Source organism: Rattus rattus, chromosome 1 (assembly GCF_011064425.1).
Source record: "Rattus rattus isolate New Zealand chromosome 1, Rrattus_CSIRO_v1, whole genome shotgun sequence".
NCBI lineage: Eukaryota > Metazoa > Chordata > Mammalia > Rodentia > Muridae > Rattus > Rattus rattus.
In genome coordinates, this window is record NC_046154.1 from 35392460 (window position 1) to 35403377 (window position 10918).

The 10918-nt window shown below is 47.0% G+C and overlaps 1 protein-coding gene across 1 annotated transcript in view; it reads right to left on the reverse strand.

Annotated features, from left to right (window-relative positions):
* Positions 1 to 53: 53 nt before the first annotated feature.
* Positions 54 to 10918, reverse strand: part of Ppt1 (palmitoyl-protein thioesterase 1) — a 20515-nt gene continuing 9650 nt past the window's right edge. The window contains exons 5-9 of the mRNA XM_032898893.1: positions 10204 to 10306; positions 5372 to 5462; positions 4583 to 4681; positions 3131 to 3202; positions 54 to 1513 (exon numbers count right to left, since the gene is read on the reverse strand). Of these exons, the coding sequence (XP_032754784.1) occupies positions 1391 to 1513; positions 3131 to 3202; positions 4583 to 4681; positions 5372 to 5462; positions 10204 to 10306 (488 nt within the window). The 3' untranslated portion in view covers positions 54 to 1390. The remainder of the gene's footprint in view (positions 1514 to 3130; positions 3203 to 4582; positions 4682 to 5371; positions 5463 to 10203; positions 10307 to 10918) is intronic.

A 10918-nucleotide genomic window follows, 5' to 3' on the forward strand; every position in this document is an offset into this window, starting at 1 on the left:
CTCCTGATGTTTTCTGTACTGAGATGTAAAAATACTGAAAATGACACCGAGGATAAGAAACTATTCTTTATTATTTTTTTAAGACAACCTCAAAGCTATTTTCAGACCCTCCCACTTCCTGCCCATAACCCTCATCCTTTTATTTCACTAGGTTTGAGAAAGGAAAAGGAAAAACCAGCAGTGGGTGGATTCTGCAGGGCTAATGGTACTTTGACGAAAACAGTCATTTCTCCAAACCAGTCTCTATAGGAATCATCTAGAACATGCTGGGATCTTTTCAGCATGGGGGCTAAGGAGGCCATGTTCAAATGTAGGAAATGGTGGATCAGTGTTGTTTTTCTTGTCAGAGTCATCATCAGTTTAGTACGTGTTGATTTTCAGAGGGAAAGGAAGTCTACAATATTCTTTAGTCATTTCTTGAACCCAGTCAGTAGCAGTTGGGCACATGCTGGCAAATAGGACGTAGGGTAGGAACGTAAGGTCCATCTTTTCAGACTGTTCCTCCCATTGTTTGCAGCAGTGTAAGTGACATTTACGCTATTGTAATATTAAGGACAGTTAGCCGAGAGTGCAGTGGCAAGGCCAGCCGCCTAGTTTTCACTTCTCCACTCCCGCACTATCTCATGTGCCTAAGACACACATTGCTGTAGGCTGGGGTGCATGCCTTTAATCCCAGCACTCAGAAGGCAGAGGGGCAGGTGATCTCTGACTGAGTTCAAGGCCAGTCTGCTCTACAGAGTGAATTGCAGGCCAGCTAGGGTTAAAAAGTGACTGAAACCCTGTCTCAAAAAAGAGAAGAAAAGAAAAAGGACATTTCCTCTCCTAAGCAACCCTGCTGGTGGATCCCCCTTCTGGTGACTGAGGATTAAGGATAGCAGGTGAGCTCTGAGGGGGCATGTTGGTAGGCTTGTGGAGTGACTGCTAGGTGCCACTAGAGGGCAGCACTTAAATAGGAAAACAGCTTTAAGAAATGATGTAGAAACATGCATGGCCCCACAGCAATGTTGAGAAATTGCTTGTGTGAACATCTCAGGACTGGATACCATGAGGCTTTTATTTGCTCCAAATTTGTATGGGTTTTACCCTCAGAGCTGTCTCTCTGCTTCACTTCCATCTCTTAGGCACAACTGCTGATCTGCAACAGCCGACTCCCCTTCCTTAAAAGAGAGCTTGACCATATCACATGGTTGTAAAACAATCTGCACGGTTACTAGCTAATTAAACTTGAATTCAACACCATATGGTGATAGCAGGCGGCAAAGGATAAGATTCAGATCTTAGATCTTTCCAAGTAGGGCATGTTAGATGATAACAGGAGAGAAGGACTGGTTGCAAACTGGAGTTTGGAAGAGCTGTGGTTTCATAAACTCTGCTGCAAAGTGCAAAGGCTTCACTTAAGAAAAGGTATGATGTGGGCTGTAAACCACTCTTTAGATATTTGAAGATGGTCTCCTTCCTTAGCCAGAAACACTAGCTTTCCTGCTTTGTCCATTTTCTTTAGCCCCAGGCGGTCCTGTAGAGAGAAAGGCCATAATGAATCCAAGAGGTTTACTGGAAGGTTTTAGACTAAACCAGTAGAATATGAACATTTACTCTCAAGATGGACACTTTTCCTCTGTATTAAAGTGGAGGTACACTGTTGAGGAAAAAATACCTTCTTTCAGATCTTTGTTTTGTTTGTTGTTTGTTTTTTGAGACAGAGTCTTGCTGTCTTCGTAACCCTAGCTGGCCTCGAACTTGCAGCAGTCCTGCCACAGCCTCTTGAGTGCCAGGATTTTAAGAATGTTTCAAACTGGTTCCTTCAGTTCGCTTCTAAGCATTAAAAATACATGTGCAAGGCCAACATGGTGTCACAGCCCTTTAATTCCACCGTCTGGGAAGCCAGGCAGGGGGATCTCTATGGGCTCAAGGCTAGCCAGGACATTCAGGGCTACATGCTGTCTTTTAAGAAAGGAGAAAGAAAAATACTGCTGAGACTGTTTGATGTTCGCCCCATTCCCAATCCCAGTAAGATGTGAGAAGTAGGTCAGGCCTGCTCCTGAGCTGCGCCCGTGCCTGTAGTCAGCTTTCTGAAAAGCACTGGGCGAGCACAGCTGACACGGAACGTCACAGTGAGGTGCAGCTGAGCCAAAGGCAGGAGAGTCAGGCACACAATGCCTTATGATCCAACATATCTGATTCTTAGGATAATGAGCTTGGGACACGTTAGACTCTTAAAAGTGTCATCCCCAATAGCCAAGGTGCCAGTCTTTTCCTGGGAAGAGAAGATCTAGCATGCTAGGCCAGTGCCACTGCCTGTCTACCCTGGGTTTGAATTTCACGATAAGGAAGATCTTGGCTGTAATTTCCAAAAGCTGCCAAAAGAAATAAAGCTTCCCTTTATTTCTACCTCATCCAAACCAGGACACCACACACATGAAAAAAGCAGAGGGAAATACACCTCTGAAATTGGGGGGTGGAGGTGGCTGTAATAAAAGGTGGGTTGGATATGGTACTTGGGCATTTGTAAGTCTATCTCCAGTCTAAATAGTTTACGGCGAGCGGTAACGAGATGTGAAACACTCCAGCTTCTGCTAGGCAGAGTGCCCAGCAGCCCCAGTTGAGAGACTGGCGGAAGAGCTCCCCTTGCAATGCCAGATTGATAGATTTAACCGTGGTGCTGGCGCACAAACCCAAAACCATCATGTATGCTAAGCACATGCCTGCCACTGAGGTATACCCTCAGACCACCAAAGTCCACACCTCAAGGCTGCCATGACATTAACACCTCGCCCATGTCTGCATTTCTTAGAGGCTTCTGGGATTTGTAGTAAACTAACTCTGTAAGGGAAGCCAGTTCCAGAATTTTTTTTTTTTTTTCAAAAGTAAAACCTTAGAGTTGATGTTTCTCTTTTGTGTTTAAAAATCATGAGCGAGAGGTCTTAGGATCTAGTAAATATATCTATAAATCAACACCCAGGAAAGTTAGTGTGAAGACAGCCTACTGTGACCTAAGTCAGATAGCTTGTGAGCTCTTCGTATGCTCTAGGACAGGCAAGGCAGGGATATAGCCCCATTGAACACAGCAGCTCCAGGAACCAGGGTGGAGAGAAATAGTCAGTCTCCCAAAGCAGACCTCTCCCTCTGTTACCTCTGTGTATAGAGTGGTCTCCTGGAGGGGAATGGTTTCCTTAGCTTGGCCACTTCTGTAAAATCCAAACCACTTCAGGAAAGAAGGAAAAAAAAAATAGGTCAGACCATGCACCCAGCATACTTTCAAAAATCATTTGAGGCTAACTAGTACCTAAAACTACCAGCAAAATGAACACTGTAATGTATCTGACACAGCAAGCAAGAAGCAAGAGTGGGAATCAGGTTTTTGGTTAGGGTGACCTGGAACTCATCTGTGTGCTAGGTTGGTTTTGACCCTGCAAGCTATCTATCTGAGCCTTTTGAATGCTAGAGCTATAGGCCAGTGCCATCATACATAACAAAGATGTTTCTTGAGTTATCTCATTTTAAGGTTTGATCCTGAGGGATGAGCTGAGCCTCCTGAAGTTTTCCATTTCCCTGTAACTTTGTTTCCTTCCTTGAGTGCATCAACCCTGAAGGTCCCTGTGCAGCCCCAGGCATTCAAGGGGGAATACACAAGCCCCTTTCCCACGAAGCTTCCAGGCTAGCAGGCACAGAACCAATTCATTGTCTAGCACTGGGTCAGTAGACGTCTGCTAAGGCCAGATACAATTGCTTGGTTGTGGCTACTTGCCATTGTGATGCAAAAGGAGCAACAGTGTGTGTGAGAATCGGGTAGGGATTTTCTAATGAAAAGCTTCTATGGACATGGAAAGTTGACTTTCATATAGTGTTCTCAGCTTAAAATACTTTAAATGTTTCTCTGTTTATATATGTAGAATTTCTGAGCTCACAGGCCACTCAAAAAATATAATTTGGCCTCTAGGTTGTCTTCCCCTGTGGTCTGACAGTGTGAACAGAGCTTCAGTTGAGCTTGGGGACTTCAAAAGTGGAAGCGGCTGGCAGTTTCTCCTGTCATCCCAGCATTCAAGAGGGCGAGGGAGAAAGATCACTTTTGAGTTCAAGGCCAGCCCAAACTAGGAGGACCCCTCCAAAAGGAGGGAACCAAAATCTGAGTAGGGATGTGTCTTAAAAGAATGCTGTTGTATTTGGCCTGAACAAAGAACAGGAGTGGTGAGATGGAGAAGCCAGAGAAAAGCTCTCAAAAGACAGGGCATGCGAGAGAGAGGCTTGGGACATTCAAGTATTGCCAGGGGTGAGGAAGCTGGAGAGATTGGTAGCCAAGCTCAGGGTTTACAGATGGGGTCAATGATTCTGAGACTTTTTGGGTCACAGGTCTCTCTGAGAAGCTCATTAAAACGATAAACCCTTCTCCCACAGAATGTAACCGCATAAGTTTTTCATAAAATTCTGGGTGCAACTAGGGGATTGCAGCCGATTTGGTATTCATTTATGGGACACCTTGTTCATAGGTGAGGGCTGGTGGTGAGAACAGGTTTTGCCCAGAAAGCAGCTGTAGTCAGTACATTGACCTCCTGCTATCTCTTGGCGCTCTGTGGACACACCTCACCTCAGAGTCTACAGGGTCCACGATGGAATCGTTAAAGAACTTCACCATCACAAACTTCTTGAGGGCCATCAGGTTCTCCTTGTAGGACTCATTGATACTCTGGAAGAAGAGGAGACAGTCATGCAGGGTCACTACTGTTAGTTCAGCCTTCCCTTAAAACCTGTCTGACTGGCCTGTCATCAGCCACGGCTGGACTCGGCCATGAGTTCTGTCCTTTCTGTACTTTACTCATTAGGTCACAGGCTTCAAACCATGACAAAAGAAACAGAATTCTGGGTTGTCCTGGCATCCGATTCTGTTCTTTGTTCTGTTTGTTATCTGCTTCAACTTTTTTGCCTAAAACAACAAACTCCCTCTAGTTGGCCATCATATAAAATGAACTGTTAAGTTTACCAGAATGTTCCAAACCATGCTCTTGCCTGGGCACAGTCTATGCCCTTCCCTGAGTCTCTCAACTAAGTCTTTTCTGAGAAAACCTGTCCTGAAGGGCCCCGCCTGGAAGAATGTCATTTGTGAAGAGAGCAGCTGTAAATTTCCACATTGCCCAGGGGGCCACCTACTGTCATCTGTCAACATGAAGGAAGGAGAGGACTTCAGGGACGAGGAGAGCCAGCTGAGTCCCAGCCCAGCCACCCTAAAAGGAACTGAACCTCATGAGTACTGCCTTGTGTCACAAACAAAACCCATGGTTCTTGGCTTCTGTTCAGGGTACTTTTTGTAAATGGCCACTGCCGATTTCTGATGACCAGAAAGGAATGCCTAACCATGGGGGCCTAGCTGGGTGCTTACCCTCTCTTGATTTATGTCTGCCAAGAAGATGCTGCAGTTTCGGTACACTTCCTCCTTGATGGGGTCATGCCAGTACTGTGCTTGCACCAGGCTGAGGAAGGAAAGGAATGAAGGTGAAGGGTTGCTTTCAGTCAGCATGCCCCAGTGCCTAGGCAACCAAGAGACTTCAGAGGGATGAAAAACCAAAGCCTGAAGTCCGATGCCTTCCCTTCTACTAGGGAATACTTTTTAGACCTGTCAACAAAACATCTGGCTGAGTGGATGACAGGCCATTTGGCAGACACAGAAAGGCTGAAGATTTGGGGAAGAGCTTCATCAATACTTGGCCTCCTACTACAGTGGTCCAGGCTGTCCCTTCTCACAGCCCTCCCTCCCTCCCTCTCTGATTCCTCTTCATCCCATAAGACTCAGCTGCTTTGCCTCTTCCTCGCTATTGTTATCCCTCTCCTCATCTTCCTCAGACTGGAATGGAGACTGAGCCATCTCAGAGTGACTGAGTTACCAGAAAGACCCTCTCCAATCTGTTTATAAATGTGTTTGGAGCCGGATGTGGTGGTACCCGCCTGAAGTAGCAGCACACGGGAGGTAGAGGCATAGGGTTCAGACGTCCAAGGATATCTTCAGCTACAGAGTAAATTTAAGGTCAGTCTGGGCTAACATGAGACCTTGTCGTGCAAAAAAAAAGGATTTGGAAGTTCTAAGAAGTTTAATTTCACTGATACTTAAAAATTCAGTGCTAGGAGCTAAAGAGATGGCTTAGTGGTTAAGAGTACTGGCTGCAGTTGGGGATTTAGCTCAGTGGTAGAGCGCTTGCCTAGGCGTAAGGCCCTGGGTTCAGTCCCCAGCTCAAAAAAAAAAAAAAAAAAAAAAAAAGAGAACTGCTCTGCCAGACAGAGGACCTGGGTTTGATTTCTCCCTACTCACATGGTGACTCCAGTTCTTGGGGATACAGTGCCACCTTCTGGCCTCCTGGGTACCAGGCATGCATATGGTGTGAATACATACAGGCATATGGTGTGAATACATACATGCAGACAAAACACCCAAACAGAATAAGAATATCTAGTATGTAAGTAAATTCAGGGTTAAAGGTAGAGTTCACAGATAATAGCATTTGTCTGACCTGCACACGACTCTGGGTTTGATCCTCAGCACTGCAAACATAGATAAATAAAAGTTCAACAGATCGTGAACCTTTATAAATACTACCACTAGTCCTGACCTCGTCATGGCTTCAGCATTCCTGCTCACTACTTTTCCCCTATAGGACTGTAAGGCCCTTGATAAGACAGGAAGATGCTCTATACTAGGGTCCTGCTGGCCCATACAGGGTGTGAGACAAGCTATGCTGGAGGCTGGAGTAATGAGAAGACTGCAGGGGATGTCGGGGTAAAAACACCACACAAGTTTCCGGGGTGATTGATCATGGCTCAGTCAATAATGGAAAGCAATGGTGAGGAAGGTCTTTGGACCCATCATTTCAGGAGGCTGATGACTAAAGGTGAGCATGAGGCCAACCATCACCTAAGCTTTTGCCACCAAAATGAGACAGCTAAGCGAAGAGGACGGGAAGATGCAAGGGAAATTCCACTGTAAGGAGCTTGATGTCAGTGGTACAGCCCAGCGGAGGCCTGAGGGTGGGCAGAAGCAGAGGGGCCTGGGAGGAGGAGGTTTGTCAAGCAGAGAGGAGAACCAGTGTGCACTCTCACACTAACTTGTACCACTGATTGGAAAAGACTATCTGGTCTAAGTTATACCACAGCAGCAAAGGAAAGTCTACCCACTTTGGTGTTTTGAGACAGGGTTTCACTCTGTAGCCCAGGATATCTTCAAATGAACACACTTCCTGCCTCTGTGTCCCCAGTGCTAGGATTGCAGCCTTAAACCACCACACCACTTACTTGGTTTGCCTTTATCAGGAAAGGTCTTGCTGTGTAACTCACTGGCCTGGTCCTCACTCACTGAGGGTCCAGTGGGGCCCTCAAACTTGCAGCAGCAAACGTGAGTCTCTTGCCTCACCCTCATGAGCTCTTCTGGCACCATGGGTGTGAACCACCATGCTCTTTGAGGCTTTGGGAACCAAATAGTTAGGGAATTCCATTTATTTATTTTAGTGTGTATGTGTGGGTATATGTATGTGTTTGTTTAGGTGTATGTGTGGATGATCCTGTTATTCTTGTGGCGATTGACACTGGGTGTCCTCTTTCTCTGCACCATATTCCTTGAGACAGTGTGACAGGCTGGCCGGACAGCAACTCCCAGAATCACCTTGTCTCTGCCTCCGAGGTCTGGGGTCATAGATACTCGCCGCCACAGTCAGCTTTTTATGGAGGTGCTGGACCCAGGTCCTTACGCTTGCACAGCAAGCATGTCAAACATTCAGCCACCTCTCGGACCCAGGAATGCCTGTTTAAGTTTGGTTAGATTTGGTTTCCTTCTGGTCATCAGAATCCTCTCCCATCTAAAAGATGACCTGGCATGATGGCAGGGAGAAACCTCCCCTTTCCCACCCTTTCCCACTGTGTGTTATGCTGGCCACCTGTGCCAACGAGGCTCTCTCTGTTCGTACACATTTAAATAAAAGAGGCAGCAAACAACCTTACGAAAATTAAACGGTGGCTAAAAGTCACCAGCCGTTGGGGATTCAGAACGCACGACCCAGGGAGACTTAGTGCTGTGCTGTGCTGGCTCACGGGCCTAGCTCATCTACAGGGTCACACAACACCCCTCAAGCCGTCCCTCCTTCCAGCTGTCACTGCCTTAGCATCTCAGCCACTACTGTCTCTCACCTACTGTCTCTCTCGCACAGAGCCTTAGGAGTCTCTTGTTTTCCTTCGAGCCCTCTCAGAATTCACTTTCTACAAAGCACTGGAGGCCTTCTGGAAACACGACCAAGTCACGCTAGTCTTCAGCTTAAAACCCCGTCAGCTTCAAATGCTGTTAGAGGGAGAACAGCATTTCTCAGTGCTCCTTTCCTGGCCAGTTCCTTCCAGGGTGGGGCCCTGACTTCAATTCTCCCATCTATCAGTTAAGTTACCCCAGCCTAGAACAAGCCAAACTTGTCCCTGCCTTGGTGCTGGCCATTCTTTTCTTAGCTGCTCCCACGTTCCTTCCATGTCCTCCTCACAGCCCAGATTAGAGGTGCTCATGTAGGAGACACCTCTATCACTTGCATGCCTGCATGTAAGCAGACTCCATGGAAGGTGCCTGTTTCCCCTCCCCTACAGCCTGAGACCAGGGTGCCCAGCTGCTTCCTATTCTGTGGTATCTAAGAAGCGTGCAACCAGATTCTGCCATGGGTAATTCATATTTGATGAAACCTTGAATGAAAGACTTCACAACTGCAACTAAGAGAGAAAACAGATGACAGCACCAGGGAGGGAAATAGAAAGCTCGGTGTTTTAAATCTAGCCCAACTACGAGGACGGCCCTTCTATTTAACAGGAATTCAGGCTGCACTAAATAGCATATTCTCGACTTGCTTGACCTTGAAAATGACTCTCTAGTCAGGCATGTTACTAACCTCATGTCAGAGGGTTCAAAGTGCTCAGGGCCACACAGTTAGCCGATGACAGAATGAGGGCTCTCCAACAATCCCCAGGAGAACACAAGAGGCCATCTCCCTTTCCTTTCCATGTCTGCAGTGACTCCCCTCCTCCCCTTCTCTGGGTCGTTCCTTGGAACAGGCACACAAGTTTGCACTTAGCTAGCAGCTTCCCTCAGATCACAGAGCTCTGCGTCGCTGCCTTCTGGGCGGGCCTGCCGTCCCAGGATTTGGACTCTTCAGACCCACCCTGGTTGGGATCTATTCTTCATGCATATCAGGAATACACGGTAGTATGCATTTTTTCCTGTCCTCGACACAGTACTCAGCAAGTCCTTTCAGTCTGGAAGCTCATGTGTGATAATGGTTTGGTATCTTCTTGGGTTACTTCCTCTTTTTTAAAGTTTTTCAAGACAGGATCTCTGTAGCCCTGGCTGTCCTGGAACTTTTTATGTAGAGCATGGTAGCCTCGAACTCACAGAGATCCAGTTGCCTCTGCCTCCAAAGTGCTGGGATTAAAGGAGGGTGCCCTCCCTCCCCCTCCATCAAGAATTCTCCCTTAGGGGGGCTGGAGAGATGGCTCAGCGGTTAAGAGCACTGACTGCTCTTCCAGAGGTCCTGAGTTCAATTCCCAGCAACCACATGGTGGCTCACAACCATCTGTAATGAGATCTGATGCCCTCTTCTGGTGTGTCTGAAGACAGCAGCAGTGTAGTTCTATATAATAAATAAATCTTAAAAAAAAAAAGAAAAAAGAATTTTCCCTTAGTCCCTTCCTCCGGGGTTCATAACATTAGCCCTAAGTCTGGGCCGTCCAATTAAATTGCTGAGAGAGTAGATTCTGCATCTCCTGTCAAGGTCCAGGGTGGAAAAAAAATATTCACTTGGATGTTTGAGTCAGGAAACTGGGGATTCAGAATGCTCCTGCCTCAAAAGGTCCTAGTTTGGCCCCGCGCACTTACCAAAACCTAACTTATCATACATCCCCCAGTCTCCAAGCTTTCCTGGGGGTCTAGGACATGGGTCTCTGCAGTGAGCCTTCTACGGAGGTAAAGCCTTTCAGCTGAGCCACAATAGTCTTACAGCTGTTCCTCTGTTTGTCCTTTCAAAAACATTTCTTCACTCCTCTCTTGTTCTCTGTGCCTTTTAAAGTCCTTTATTTTTTTAATTTAGCCAGAGGATCCCGGGACTAGAGTCATAAACTGCTTTAGCCACTGCTCTGGAGTTACGGAGCGCGCATGCCAGCAGAGCACCCCACAGTCTGGACCTGACAGTTAGCTGCACTCACCGTTCTTGCACAACTTTGGAGTAAGCGCCAGCGTTAAGCGACTTCCTGATGAAGTCACAGATATGAGAACTCTCTCCTGGGCATCGAGGGAGTCCAAAGACACCTGTGTAGGAAAAGACAACCAGCCATTACTCTAATAATCATATACTGAATGCGACTGTAGCAGGCACTGCGGGACTGGAAAAATAAAGAAGTCCAAGTGCTGCGAACTAGCAGCACGGTCAGCTCCCTCCTGGCACTGTCCCGGGACCTCTGCCCCAGCCTCACCCATCTATGGCTGTCACACACAGCAAGCACATGGTTGCCTCATCCTCTTTCTGGGGAAATCATCAGGTTCCGTGTCCCCATTCCCCTCCCAAGCCATGGGTGCATTTCCTCTTCCTGTGCGAATGACTTTTGACACCTAGTGCAGCGCAAAGGTTCCATGGATTGTTACTACCCTGTGTTGTTTAGGGAGAGAGAAAACAATCTGTACACCAACAGTACAGATCCAGTCGTTCCTTGAATCGTTACCTCTGCCCTCCCTTGCCACCTCTTCCCTTTCTCTTTTTTTATAAAGATAGGGTAGGGGCTAATAAACCCAAGCTGAACTCAAAACTTTGAGGATGATCCTCCTGCCTCCAACCCCTAAATTCTGGGATTCTAGGCACACATGGCCTTTCCCAGAATAGTTCTCATCTGCGGATCTTTGAACACACACATATGGAGCACCTTG